This window comes from Nelumbo lutea, chromosome 6 (genome assembly GCF_056320005.1).
Source record: "Nelumbo lutea isolate HS-2025 chromosome 6, American lotus-T2T, whole genome shotgun sequence".
Taxonomy (NCBI): domain Eukaryota; kingdom Viridiplantae; phylum Streptophyta; class Magnoliopsida; order Proteales; family Nelumbonaceae; genus Nelumbo; species Nelumbo lutea.
Window position 1 is genome coordinate 23,712,721 of NC_142689.1, and position 14,335 is coordinate 23,727,055.

A 14,335-nucleotide genomic window follows, 5' to 3' on the forward strand; every position below is an offset into this window, starting at 1 on the left:
TGGGCTGTGGAACCAATAATAACACTCCACGATGGTCATGAAATACATGGGCCTCCAACCATTTCCACATCTTGTTGCACAGCAAATCATAATTTAACTTAGACTGACTGATTGATAAGATAAAAATTTGAGTCTTGATATCCTACCTACGACAACTCTACCTACATCTATCCATGAGATCGCAACCATACATGGAGAACATTTCACTACCTTACATGGTGTTATGCATGGGGAGATGTTTCGATAGTGTTTTGTGGGCAGAGTTGTGGTGGGTAGGAGATCCGGAGTCTAAAAATGTACCTTGATTGGGAATCATCCACACTCGGAATCTACTACCCACAAGGTGTGCCCACATCCATACCAAGCACCACCACCACGTATTAGGAACATCTCCCCATGAATGACAAGGGAGATATTCCCAATTAGGGGTGGATACGAACCGAGCTTTTCATGAGCTCGAGCTCGGTTCGGCTCGGTCCAGACCGAGCTTCGAACCAAATTCAAGCCTGAGTACCGAGCTCATTTACTAATCGAGCCGAGCTCGAATACTATGTAATTCGGTTTGTTAAGCTCGCGAGGCTATTCGAGCCCTATATATATATAATTTTTATATTTATATTTAATTTTATTGGTGTACACACTTATATTGTGGTCCCTATTGTATCTTAGATTTTATCACTTTATCTAATGAGATGGGAGGAAAGAAAAAACCCTCATAACGTTCGAATGAAACTTAAAGTCTTGAATTGTCGAACTGGTTTGAGAAGTGAGAAGAGAAGACTGAGAACACGAAAAGTCACAGTCTCACAGACAAACAGAGAGCAAGTGCGAGTGTGCAACAAGTGAAGATGCCGCCGCCGAAGAGGATTACCTACGATCTACGACTCTGTGATTCCAAGTATCCTTCTTCTTCTTCTTCTTCTTCTTCTTCTTCTTCTTTCGGATTTTCTCATGGCTTCTATAGGGTTTTTGTGATTTTGGTTCATCTTGCAAGTTGCATCCACGCCATTAAAAAGGTATTTGAAATATGTAATGTTTAATTTAGGACCTTTAGATTCAACCGTTCATTTTACAGATTCATCTGTAATTCTTATCGCTTCTACTACAGATTTCTCTGTAATTTTTAGTGTGATTTTTTTTCTTGATTTGTTTCTAGTTGTTTTATGTTATAATATGTTTTGAGATCCCTTTGACTTATCAAAAGGGACGAATGATTACCCATGCAATATTTCCGGTTTATAATTTTTTTTCTTGATTTGTTTTCAGTTTATAATTTCTTTTTCTTGATTAGGTGAAGAATGATAACATTCATTCTGATTTTCTACAAGTCATTTTTCAATTAAAAACTTGTCTCCCACTGTAACAAATTAAATTTTGACTATCAGACTGAACCTGGTCCACGGTGTAGATGGTTTGCCACTTAGCTCATTTTATTAATAAAATGATCAGTTGATCACCCTCATAGAAAACACATGTCATAGGTGCTTTTGCACTGTCCAATTGATAAAATGACAAGTAAAATTACTTGGTTGCATTCATCCAATTAGACTAAAACAAATTATACACATTTCGACTTCCAAGTTGATCGCATGCTTTTGGCACCACTGTTGAGGATTCAAAAACTGAAATTTCAAATGCTTGTACACCAGTCTATGGAGGCGACTGAAAGAAAATATTAAAGAAAACTAGTTATCTCACTTCAACTTGAATGAAGATATTATGTTTCATTTCTTTATTGAATTGAAGTAAATTCTGGAAAATGGTTGAAACGTCAGCTTCAAAGTTCTGGTCTTTCGGTTTGAATGAAGTGTTCCGTCTTTGATGTTGTCATTTTAACTTTCTCTAGTCTTGTGTGTTGACTAGTTAAGCTTCCTCCACGAAGGGACATAGAGGGCCATATTATTTTTTCCCTCGAAATGTTCTCTTTAAATAATAATTCTATGATAAATGTGTGACACAAAAGTTGCGAGATGGCTTAGCTGGTAATATTGGGTGGAAATAATTGCCACTTGTCACTGACTTGAAAACTTGTGTGACCGTGAATTATTTGAAGGTTGTAAGATTTTGTTGCGGCCATCATATTGCAGCAGATGCAAAGATTTTGTTGCGATCATCTCGTGGGTAACAGATCTAAGCTCCAAACTAAGTTGAAAATTGAGTGCACACGGCAGGACTCCCTTGCGACAGAGGATCTACTCCTCACAAGAGGGTTCTTCACATCCACCTCATAGCATGTTTAAGCCACACATGAGAGATTTCCCAATCCACGGTGGAATGGGGTGTTACGAGCGATTTGTGAGGAACAGATATCAATTCCTTGTGACCCACCAATTAAGTAATCGCTGACATGTCCGCATGTGATTGGAAGTCACGAGAGTGCTGCGAGATGTGTGGAGATGGGCTTAGTCACTGCAAGGCCCGTTCGAACACCAGTCTCCATTCAAACAAGCATATGTGGAGATGGCCTCGCATTAGTATTATCTCCGTACTTTTATATTTTATTTCATAGAGAGATATTACTAATGCAAGGCTATCATGGTTGTTTGAACGCACTTTGCACCGACTGAATCCCATTTCAGATGTGTGTTCTCGAAATCTTGGCCTTCGGGTCTTTGACATAAGAGAACCCTCCATTTGTTCGTTTTCAATTGGCCCACGAGAAGGAAAATTCTGAGACCGGATCTGCTCCTCACTATGAGCGTTTCACACGCGTCTCACACGCACATCCTACCATGCATTGAAAACATTGAAAACGTATTTATAAGTTATTTTTTGTACATCTGAGTCACCCAGTGTGAGGAGCAGATCCCATCCTGAAAACTCTATAGGCCACGAGTCGGGTGGTCTGCTTTCCAGAGCTTTGAGTGATGATGACTGAAATCTATACCTCCGTCGAACCTGCGACTGAAGAAACATTTGCGCCTGATACCCATTTCATCCTCTGAGATTATTCTTAGGGTTTCAGACCTCTTCCCCGCTCAGTCTTTTTCAATTACTATTTGCCTTTTAGTAAAGAACGTTAGTCTGTTCATAGGTATCGGAGAGTTGGAGACGATTGGAGTTGTCTTAGTTCTGATTCTATGGATGATAATTAGTCTTCCTCTAACGAAATATCTTCTTGCTGTTGATGTGGTCTTGGAGGTCCGCGGAGCTTTATTTTTTGTTTGGAAGAGATTCTTTTGAACCAGATGTCAAATCGTTATTGGATTGTTTTTTGCGCGGCATTTTCGTGTTTGGTTGGAGTTCTCAACGCCAGTCCCGGTGACTCTGATCCGCTTTACAAGTAGGTTTCTGTTCGTTTCTTTTTTGGTAGTTGTGATTAGGTAAATCTTTACCTAAAATTGTTGTTTAATGCGTTATCTTGATCAAAAATGGATTTCATAAATCATAAGTACATTTTATTTACTTTGAAGAAATGGAAGGAGAGCTTAGATTCCAAATGTAATTCTACCGTGACAAAAGAAAATAAATAAATACTAAACATCTTGGAAGAAAGTGGAGGAAATAAACCAGTAAAGTAGATCTTTCTCATTTATGGGTAGTCTTGAATGAGAATAATCCTCTTCTGTAGGGAAAGGCGCTAAGTATATTGGTTGTAAGACACAAATTGTTGTTGATGGTGTCTAACCGGTGGTCATTGAACAGTGAGATTGGACGGGGATAAGGAACCTGGGACTTATTTGACCGGTACAATATCATCATATCCTTGATTTCCCATTCAAGAAAATATACTGAAGTTTCTCGAACATTATGTTGCCTTTTCTTGGGAGAGTTGAGATTGAAGCTTAGCTACATCCATTTGTAAATGAGCAACCGTCAGCTGGATTTAAATCAAAAGGTTAGTTAATCACTTTAGGAAGTTGATCCCATAATTACTGCATGATGCATTATGTTTGAGGTCTAGAGCATAACCTCATTGCTTAAACCATTCAACCTGTAGTAATTTCCATAAAGATTTTTCAGATGGTCAATCAATTTTTTTTCCTGAAAACCTAGGATTAAAAGCCAACACTCATAAAAAAGGTTATTCTGTAACTGGTTTTAGGTACTGATTGAAGCTGCATGTTACCATTTTATGGTATCCAGGCAGAAAACCAATGTGGAAGGTGTATGGGGGGGACCGGGGTGGGGGTGGGGGGGGCACCTTCCCAGACTCTGTTTTTGCACCTAACAAGGGAAAGTACATTAAAAGTCCTATGCTCTCTAGATTCAATGGGACCATGACGTCAAACAAATGGCTGAAAAGATATTCTCTAGAAATCAAGGATGGGGTTTATATAAATGTATAAGGGAAAACATGGTTTCTTGTCTATGTTTAAAATGAGTTTTAAGGCCGAGATTGTAACAAGGAATGCAATAATGTATGGGTTCCATATTCATCAAAAAATTATGTATGAGTTTCATTGTTGCTAAGTGAAGCTAACCAAATATTAAATCATAAGCTGTATTTGTCAGCCATAAGCTGTATATGCCCATTCTCCCTACTCTTGATTTTCTTTGATTGCAAATGATTTGACAGTATTCTATTTAAAAACTTCATTGGTCATTGTTGCTGGTATGAAAAAAGTGCATATGCAACCAAGTTGGCATGCTGCATATGAAAAAAAATGCAATTAAATTTGAGTCTGGATCTGCTCCGACCACTTTGCTGTGGTCAATTGTGCTATACAATAAAATTGAAACATGTATTCACAAGCTCATGTGTATGTTGTCCTCATACTAGGATTAGCACAGCCTTCACCATTCTTGTATTCATGTTTTTGTTTCTTATGTGCCAAGGCCAACTTTTTTCTTTTTTCTTTTTTTTTGAAAATAGTTTTCCAAATTCTAGCCCCCTTTGTCTTTCTTGCTTTTTCCTTTTCATTGCCAAGTCCCAAACCTCCAATCCTTCTTTCTCTCTGTTGTCACATCCACTGCCAGCACCACTGGCTTGGGTCCACCATTTAAAGTAACCACTGCTACTGTAAAATGTAAGGGTATCCCTAAAAAAATGCTAAAATTTTTTCAAGCATCTTTCAGAAACAAGCTTATATAATAAAGAACAGAAATTCCCTAATCCCATCATTCCTCCATTCTGCAACCTGAAAAGAACTTGTTATGCCTATATAAAAAGGAGCTTGTGAAGATGTGTCACAAAAGAAGTTAAAAAGGGAGTAGCATAGAATTAAACTCTTCCTTCTTTGGCCTGCCCTCTGGTGTGTTATGTGTAAATGTGCAACACATGAACTTGGCATGGCCCAGATTGTCTCTTGGAAATACAGATATGCTGCTAGAGAAATAAAAAACATCTTAGAGGAAATGCGAACAAAATATAACATTGACACCCTTGTCTGCCAATGGGTTTGCAAAACAAGGTGCTGTAATAGACAGAATGTATTGGGGCCAAGTGGTATATAAGAAAATGGTAATGTAATGTGGTGGGAGTTAGCTGAGGCTAACTACCCCAAGGGGATGCAAGATTGCTCGTTGTGTTTCTTTTTATTTAGCAGCATTAATGAAGCTGACAGTTATTAAGCACTATGATTTCCACTCAATACAAAACCAGGTTCCCCCCGACCCCATTATGAATCCGCCCTGTTTTCCCTTTGTCTAGCCAATCTATCAGCCAAACTGTTCCCACTTTTCGAGGTCCAAAGAAAAGTAGCATTCAGTTCTGCTCTGCCGCCAGTAATCAGACAAATACTTGTATATCCAAGTTCCTATGGAATTATTTCTTAACCAACCCTCTATCACCTTAGTGTCTCCCTCCACTGTCAGGCTTCTATAATTTAGAGATGCTGCCATCAGTTCATCCCTTGTTGAATTTCCATTCCCAATGGATCCTGAATAGTACCATTATAGATCCATCATGGCATCTGAAAAGTCCTCCTATACCTGAATTTCCCAGATTCCTTAAAATGCTCCATCAAAGTTTAGCTTAAAGTATTGCAGATCATTAGGCTTCCGAGTTATACTTTCCAATTCCTTGCCATGTCATCATTAGACCTCTATCCAAAATTGTATCTATAAGTCCACACTTCTTCATAGAACAGCTGCTCTTGGGCACCTCCATAAAGCTTTCTCCCTCTTCTTGGGTGGTGAGAAGAAGGATGTCCTGAAAAGAGTCTTTAGATCTGGGGGGGGGGGGATCATAGGAGGTTGTAAGTATGGAGTTGTTTCACTACTAGCCCTGCATGGAAAACGTATGTTAGGGGAGATACACCAATCTCTTTTGTAGATTTTCACAAGGCTGATCCTATCGCCCTCCTTTTGTAACATCCTTAATTATCTCCTTGAGAATGCCAAGATCTTCACCTTATACATGGATTTTCAGTCAGAAAAGAAAATATTCAAATCTCCCATCTTCAGTTTGCAAATGTTACAATCTTATTTCTTGAATGCAGGAAAGAGTATATTCTTTTGAAGAAAGTAATGATTTAATTAAAGATGAGGAACAGGGTACATGAGGAGGTGTACAACTGTAAGGAATGACTCTCCAATGAAATTACAAGGGTAAAATGCAGTTACTGGTATCTATTATGGGTGCTACATTAGTGCAGCAGAAATTGGTGGAATCATCCGCAGGGCTGATGGTGCTACATTATGGGTTTTAGTGGGCCAATAGGAGAGTCCAGTTCAATAGAGCACAGGTTAAAGCCCTGTTGATTGGTCTCAGAATTGTTAGGTATCTATCAAATCACTTTGATAACTATTGGTATTGGAGACTTGTAAAAGGCTATTTTACGGTCTTAAAGTGTGGACAGTGGCCCTTGGATACTATCTCTCATCTTCTCAGTGAAATTAGAGAAATCCCATCTCTGCTGAATGGCCAGATTAGATTCCAGGGAAGCTAAACCCAATGGCTCATGGATTAGCTAAATCAAGGGTTAAGAGGTCCTTTTTTGTTATGTAGCTTTTATACCTCTTTAGTATAGCCCTTTAGCTTGCTGATTATAATGAAATTACCTCTTTCTCAACATAATAAGGAAAAAAAAAAAGAAGAAAAAGGAACTAGAAACCTATCAAAGGAAAAAGAAAAAAGAACTAGAGGCAGGGGAAGATATGGGGGGGGGGGGAGTGGAAATTGACTTGACAGGAAGGGATGATAGCATGCGGATTATGGGTCCTTGGAAGTTTTCTGGGTGTTTGTCACGTTGGTTGGTTGGTCATTCTTCAGGTTTGGTACTTCAACTTCATTTCTGGTGGTTTACATAGTGCATGCTTTAAGTATTGGATGGTTAGTTTTTTGTTCTGGTTGGGTATTTAAGAATTGTTTCTATTGGGGCTGCACAGTGCATGGTTTAAGTGGGTCTTTATTGTGTTTAAGTGTTGATCATGATGTTTAAGGTCGGGTTTGTAGGGTGTGGATCCTTATTTTGACATTCCCCTTTTTTGTTTTCTTTAGATTTTTCTGCTTTTTTTTCACATGGGCTACAAAGCCCATATACACCTTGTATACTTTGTTTTGTTTTTTTTTTTTTGCTTTTTAATTAATTTTCTTTAAAGAAATAAGTGGGATAATGGTCTATTTTGTTTTGTAATCTTTTTGGTCTTTCATGTGCTTGATAAAATTCTATTCCTTGAAAGTAGTTTAACATAGATGGAATTGGATTTGGTTATTATCTATAACAAACATTCTCCCTGTGATTCTACTAGGCTGGGTTGAATCGTGATATATAATTTCATAATAAAATTTTGGATTCCAGGTCTTGTGTAGACCAGTGTGAGAAGACTGGTTGTGTTGGGGATACATGTTTTCAGCACTGCAGGTTCTCATCTGATGGGATCCCTGTTGATGGTCCATGGTACATGCAAGAACCACTATATCTGAGGTGGAAACAGTGGGATTGTCAGAGTGACTGTCGGTACCACTGCATGCTTGATAGAGACAGGGAAAGAGAGAAACTGGGTAACAAACCAGTCAAATATCATGGAAAGTGGCCTTTCTGGCGTGTCTTTGGCATTCAGGTTTGAATCCCAGTATCCTAGTATTTTTATATTCGAGTGCCACTTTGAAATCAATAGTTTCTTCAATCTTAATTGCTTGTCGGCTTTACCTGCCTCTAATAAAATGATAAGAGAATAGTTTAAAAAGAGACATTATTCATGTTTTCAGGAGCCTGTTTCTGTGGCACTTTCTATATTAAACCTTGCAATACAGTTCCATGGGTGGCTATCTTTTTTCATTTTACTGTATTACAAATTGCCTCTGAGGCCAAATAAGAAGACGTATTATGAGTACACCACCTTGTGGCATATCTATGGGCTCTTATCAATGAATTCCTGGTTCTGGAGTGCTGTTTTTCACACACGGTAATCTTTTGCTTCTTTCTTTTTTCTTTTGTTTTTTTTTTTTCCTTTTTCTTTTTCCTGATGACTTTGCCACTTCCTTAATGAAGGGGGAGGAGATGGGCACACACACACAAAAAGGAAAGAAAAGAAAAATAAAAGGATTAACTCATTGTCATTTTGGAGTAAATAGGAAGTTTTGGTTACATTGTTTGAAACTGTCCTCCACCCTTTAAGATGTCCTGGAAGCGTCACTGGAGTGTCACGTGTGCAGATATTTATCTTTCTTGGCCTAATGAGACTAAATTGCAATTCTGCTGTGCATAATAATTAATACGTCATTCGAGAAATTGGCTAACTTCACTTTCCCTGTTTTTCTTTTTTCTGTTTTTCTATATCGAATCATTTGCAGAGATGTAGATCTGACAGAGAAGCTAGACTACTCTTCAGCTGTGGCCTTACTTGGATACACCCTTATTCTAGCCATACTTAGAACTTTCAATGTCAAGGATGAGGCTGCTAGAGTCATGGTTTCTGCTCCATTAATTGCATTCGTGACAACCCATATCTTATATCTCAACTTCTATAAACTTGACTATGGTAAGCCTTGATTGGTTCACATAAGATTTCTCCATTAAAAGATACACATACAGCTACACGTTGCTAAAATACCATATTTGTAAAGAATTTTTAAGATCCTCTCGCATACTCTGTTAAGCTTTGCTCATGTTTATGGTGTCCCTGATCTATTTGGAATAATCAAAATTTTAAGAGCCAAGAAACTCCATCATTTTAACAACTATTGACTTTCAATTGCATGGATTTTACCTTGTCAACTTTTTTACCTGTACAACTATGATCTAGTTTGGTGAATAACTAGGACGTAGTTTTCTCCCACTAAAAAATCATCCTTTTAGATATACTGCGTATTTTACTGTTTCATCAAGTACTTGCGCATGTATTGATGGTCTGACATACTATGACAGGTTTGAACATGAAAGTGTGTGTTATCATGGGCATAGCTCAGCTTCTTCTGTGGGCTGTCTGGGCTGGGCTGTCTGGCCATCCGTCAAGATGGAAATTGTGGGTGGTTGTTGTGGGTGGAGGCCTTGCCATGCTCTTAGAGACATATGATTTCCCTCCATACCAAGGATTTGTGGACGCTCATGCTCTCTGGCATGCTGCCACCATCCCTTTGAGCTACCTCTGGTGGAGTTTCATCAAAGATGATGCAGAGTTCAGGACTTCGAGTCTTGTTAAGAAGGTAAAGTAGGTAAATGTGCTTGTTGTGCAATCAAAATCAGACAATTTGTATTCAATTAACAATTGTCAACCCACTTCGTCATATTAATTGATACTGGATTTTCTCCTTTTTTTTCCCTCCAAAATGCTTGTCGGAATGTATCTCTAGAATTTCATCTGTGTATGATTGCTGAAACCATGGGGATGTTCAGTGACTTCTTTTTTTTAATGGAGAAGAAATCCCATTTCACCATCGCTACTGTTCTTACCTTTTAGGCTCCATTTGCTTTTCGATAAGTTACTTATCCATGTTCTTTTATTTTTCAAGTAAATAATCCAATGGCCATTTTAGTCATAAAAATCCTTTATTAAAAGGGGTATTTTTGTTTCATCCAAGTGTTTCTTAACGTAAAGCTGTCAAATGAATAACATTGTCTGAAATACTAAAAGATAATTAGCAGTTATGAAGCATCATATAGGAACAGTGATCAGTTTTAGAGAAAATTCCAGAGACGAATTGTATGCTAATATTTTATTAGCTAGGTAAATAAGTGATTCTATACTATCATTAAATATTGGGTAAAAGACTCGAAGTTTTCATTATTTGACTTAAATCTAACTTTTTTAAATGGACTTAAAAGATACCTTGTGATTGTTTTACCCTCTTTTACCCCTTCCAACCATTAGCAAGAATGATAAGTGAGGCTTTAGCATGGATGTAGAGATTGATTAGGCTCAGTTTGGATGTTTTGACAGCTGTAGGTATTGGCTATACAAATAAAAAGCTTTCAAAAAATATACAGAGCTTTCAGAAAAGGATTTGAAATGACAAATCCTCTACTACCAAAAGCTTTCAAAAAACACCATATTCAAAGTTCTCAAGAAAAAGATTTGAAATGACAAATCCTTTAGTACCAATTACCAAAGGAAAGAGAAGCAGATGCATCTTTAAAAGAATTAGATTACCCTTATGCATAGATATGCATTGGTAAAGACCCTTCTCCATTAGTGTTTCGTCAATTATCTTTGAAAATATTTTTATTTAACTATTTTATTTTATAGATCCCCAAATTATCATTTTTTAATTTATTTGAATGGTAAGAAAAGACATCTCCAACCAAAACCGCTATGGATACCCATCACCACACTTAAACCATAAATCGTAAACAGGAAAAGCAAGAATCATTAGGCTCCATTTGGTCTGTGGGAAGATTTGGGTGGGATGAGACGGGAAAGTGTAAAAAATTATACTTCCATTATTTGGTTTTATATATGGGAAAATAATAGAAAAACATTGTTAAGAGGGAGAAGAGAGAAGAGGAAGATGGAGGGAGAGACAGAGAATTCTATGACTAAAGCTCCGATCTGTGTCTGCAAACCCAAATCTAAATTTTACCATGGCAGAAAACCTTCGATCTGCTCGATTTAGGTTCTATCATGGTGGAAACATTTTCAATGGTGGTTACTAGCGGTGGCAGTGGTGGGGCAGAGGATGAAGATGAAGACACTCGAGTCTTTTCGAGTTTTTCCACTGGGGTCGCACGGTTTTGATGCGGCCCCGATTCCACAATTTTGGGATCTCACATCCCACTTTTTTTTCACCCCATCCCCTATTTCTCTTGAAACAAATGAAAAAAAAAGAATATTCAAAATATTCCCTTACCAAACAGAGCCTTAGTATTCCCTACTACTGATATTGTACGGTGTAAAAATACATACAAGTACAAGGTTTTTTGCATCAACTAAAACATAGAAGCCACATGCATAATCTAAACTACTGATTTTTACGCTTATCGATACAAACCAATAGCACCATATACTTCAACCCCTCTTCTCCGAATACAGTGGGTTGCCTGAGAAATGTTTTAATCGTAATACTAGAGAAAACTGGACCCCTCTTCGGCCATGGGGGTATTTGTCAAAAAATGTAAAAATTTAGGGGGGTCTTTGTAATGAATTTTTATGGCAAACTATCATTACATATGGGTTTCACCTACGGACGATTTCCTCCGTGTCCGTGGCCCTTTTCCAAAACAAGTGTGCTCTGCATAGTTTTGAATTCTCTCGATCATTGCATGGTTATTTATTTATTCTATCATCCTCACTATATAGACTGCTGAAAATACTTAGCGTATATTTTGGCCTTTCAACGGATACCACTTCAGTACTTCTGTTCTGTCATGTGAGCCAACTCAAGGACCAATAATAGGCAATAACAATAATGATTCCAATCGATGCTCCTGCCCTGTTCCCGTGTCAATGCTTTAACTACTGGAGGAATTAATCATCTTAAATTACAATCGTTAATGCTTTTATAAATTATACCGAGCAGCTTAACTTTGTATTAACTAACGAAATCAACACATTCCATGACTCCATGCTGCTTAACCAGTTCGGCACCCAAACCGTTTTGATTATCAAAACATTTCTTTTTCCCATGTCATCATACATTGTTGTTCTATCCTATTCCATGATATATACCAACATACCATATATATGCATACATAAAACAAACAAAAAAGAAAGAAATGTTGGGGGGCATTCCATTAATTCAGTCCTCCAGGCCGGCCACGTCCCTGAGTAGCCATCCTATGAGGTAAGCAGAGGCGGCAGCGATGGCACCATTCAAGAGGGTTACAGCGGTGGAAAACGCATAACTCCGGCCGGCTATCCTGGCCTTGGCTATACCGAGAAGGGCAAGGGCGAGTGCAGACACGACACATGCACCCAAGAACTTGACCCTTTCACTCCAGGTGAAAGGGATCAGCACCACGAAAGGAAGCAGAGGGGCACAGCCAAATGCAAGGAACGCTGCCAGTGTCACGACCCCGTTCTGCCATGCCTTTTCTTCATTGTTCGGTGATTGCATTCCTTTTTGGGTTGTCATCTTCTCGTCGATCAATATATCTTTGTACTTGGAAAACACGTTCACCACCTTGCAAAACAATATTTATTATTTAAAACCCCAACAAAATCAATTAATGGAATAACCATAAGCTAGCCAGCTCTGGTTGTCGATCGATCGATTGCCTCATCTGATTTTATTTTACTCACAGTGGTGGCATCTTCGAGGCTCATCCCAAGTTGTTGATACCTCTGCATCAGCTCCATTTGCTGCTGCCGGCCTTGGTTATTTACATCCCACTCTGTAACCAACCTCTCCTCTTCAATAGCGTCCTTCTTGGTGCCAGTCGATATGAAATCTGCGAATCCCAATGATATCCCGTTGGCCACCAAATTCGCAAACCCCAACACTAACACGTCAACTGCACAACAAATTGAAGTACAAAAGAAAGATTTTCAGACCAATAAATTAAAAAAAAAAAAAGACGCTTTTGATCAATAACAGCACGTTGACGACGTTGGGTACGTTGTATTCTGCTGAGAAAGACGACGATGTGGGTGTGGTGGGCTCACCGGAAGAGTAGTGGACGGAGGAGATGGAAGAGATGAGGGAAAAACAGGTGACAATGGCGTCAAGGCCGGCATAAACAATGCTTTTGACAGTGTGTTCACTCCATGGTTCTTTTGGCCGTTCGCCTCCTTGCTTTCCTGATTCATCCTGTAACGGGATCAAATGGGTCGAGTTGCTATCGTCCATTTGAGCTTGTCGAGCTGATTCTGCTGCTGTTCTTCTTGCTCTTCTTCTACTGCTGCTAGTAATTTTTGTGCATACGAGAGTTTAGAGGATGGCAACGGATGTGCAACAGCTGGTGTAAGATGAGAATGTTGGTGTCGCCTGGCCTGATGCCAGGTGGCTTGATACGTGTTGAGAATTGCAAATTTTGCAACGAGTTGTCTCCTCATCTGCGCGGTGCTCCGGCTCAGGAACGTGTAGCACTCGTTCGTTGTCTCATGCAACTTGGGCTGGGCCGTGTGGAGAATTCGTTAAAGTTTGGACCTGGGCCCATACTGTGTAGGTTCTTTCAAACTCGATTCAATCAAATTACTTTTGATTAAGTGGCCAGTATGGTCCGAAACAATCTTGATAAGGTATTAGCGGTGATTTGTTTCTTGTCATCCCTAAGGTGAATATTCCTTGAAAACTGAAAGGCATTATCTCAAGCTCCTTACGAAGGAGAAATCTAATCGAAGGAGGTCTTTAATATCAACATGTTTTCAGAGAACCAAATCAGGCGGTTGATTAGCTTACTTGTGAGGCTCTTTCTTCTTTTTTTTTTTAAATTTTTTGCATCTCATCTTTTCCCGTTCCCTTCTTCTTTATTTGTTCGACTTTTGGGGATGTAATCCCTACATTTCTATTCTTTTCAGAAAAAAAAAACAATACGTTCTCTATTTTTGTTTTTTTTATTAATTCTATATATTCATAAACCTATGGTTATCGATAGCTGCCCTTATGTGCAATTGGGCAGGTCAAATCCAATTACTAAATCCCAGCCCAGTACAACTTATTGGGCCTGCGCTTGGATTTGAAAGTTAAGATTGATCAATATTACTTGGCCTAGGCGGGCTATGTCCTCTCCGATACTTTTGGAATTTTTTTTAGAGTTTCGTTAATAACTCCATGGAGCTAAAAAATATTGGATACATTGGGTTGGTCGGCCACAGCTACCTTCAGCTTATCTTAACCCAATGCAATGAGCAACGACCTTTTAATTTTATAATACCAATAGAGTGCCACATGCCTTGCATGTGCATGTTCATAAATTTTAAATTTTAATGATTATCATCATATTAAAGCAAAAAGAGGTCACTTATTATAGCAAAATTTATGAATAATTCTCCAGCGTAGTTAACATACAAAAGTTGAGAAAGAATTGATGTTTAAAAAAAAAATCCCAATATCCTAAGTAAAAATAAGGCC

At 38.5% G+C, this 14,335-nt stretch overlaps 2 protein-coding genes across 4 annotated transcripts; one reads left to right on the forward strand and one right to left on the reverse strand.

The window, feature by feature from the left end:
• The first annotated feature begins 2,483 nt into the window (after positions 1 to 2,483).
• Positions 2,484 to 9,763, forward strand: LOC148847955 (uncharacterized). Of its 3 annotated transcripts, none has more exons than XM_088951256.1 (6): positions 2,777 to 3,283; positions 3,572 to 3,838; positions 7,686 to 7,947; positions 8,096 to 8,292; positions 8,681 to 8,868; positions 9,255 to 9,763. In XM_088951256.1, the coding sequence occupies exons 3-6, from the start codon at positions 7,789 to 7,791 to the stop codon at positions 9,539 to 9,541; spliced, it is 831 nt and encodes a 276-aa protein (XP_088807382.1). In that variant the 5' UTR covers positions 2,777 to 3,283; positions 3,572 to 3,838; positions 7,686 to 7,788; the 3' UTR covers positions 9,542 to 9,763. The 3 variants fall into 3 exon arrangements, with proteins under 3 accessions (XP_088807381.1, XP_088807382.1, XP_088807383.1); XM_088951257.1 differs by having other exon boundaries at positions 2,792 to 3,283; positions 3,646 to 3,838; XM_088951255.1 differs by lacking the exon at positions 3,572 to 3,838 and having other exon boundaries at positions 2,484 to 3,283.
• A 2,128-nt stretch (positions 9,764 to 11,891) lies between these two features.
• On the reverse strand, positions 11,892 to 13,142 carry LOC148847956 (uncharacterized). Its single transcript, XM_088948137.1, has 3 exons — positions 12,928 to 13,142; positions 12,565 to 12,776; positions 11,892 to 12,445 (listed from the first exon to the last, which is right to left on the reverse strand). The coding sequence occupies exons 1-3, from the start codon at positions 13,109 to 13,111 to the stop codon at positions 12,062 to 12,064; spliced, it is 780 nt and encodes a 259-aa protein (XP_088804263.1). The 5' UTR covers positions 13,112 to 13,142; the 3' UTR covers positions 11,892 to 12,061.
• Between the last annotated feature and the right edge of the window lie 1,193 nt (positions 13,143 to 14,335).

Excerpts from the sequence above, each read along its gene's own strand:
- LOC148847955 (XM_088951255.1), top strand. The coding sequence starts at position 3,189 with ATGTCAAATCGTTATTGGATTGTTTTTTGCGCGGCATTTTCGTGTTTG. Across the intron at positions 3,284-7,685 it reads GACTCTGATCCGCTTTACAA|GTCTTGTGTAGACCAGTGTG; the intron begins GTAGGTTTCTGT and ends TTTGGATTCCAG. Across the intron at positions 8,869-9,254 it reads CTTCTATAAACTTGACTATG|GTTTGAACATGAAAGTGTGT; the intron begins GTAAGCCTTGAT and ends ATACTATGACAG.
- LOC148847956 (XM_088948137.1), bottom strand. The coding sequence starts at position 13,111 with ATGGACGATAGCAACTCGACCCATTTGATCCCGTTACAGGATGAATCA. Across the intron at positions 12,777-12,927 it reads CTCCGTCCACTACTCTTCCG|TTGACGTGTTAGTGTTGGGG; the intron begins GTGAGCCCACCA and ends TTTGTTGTGCAG. Across the intron at positions 12,446-12,564 it reads GCCTCGAAGATGCCACCACT|GTGGTGAACGTGTTTTCCAA; the intron begins GTGAGTAAAATA and ends TTGTTTTGCAAG.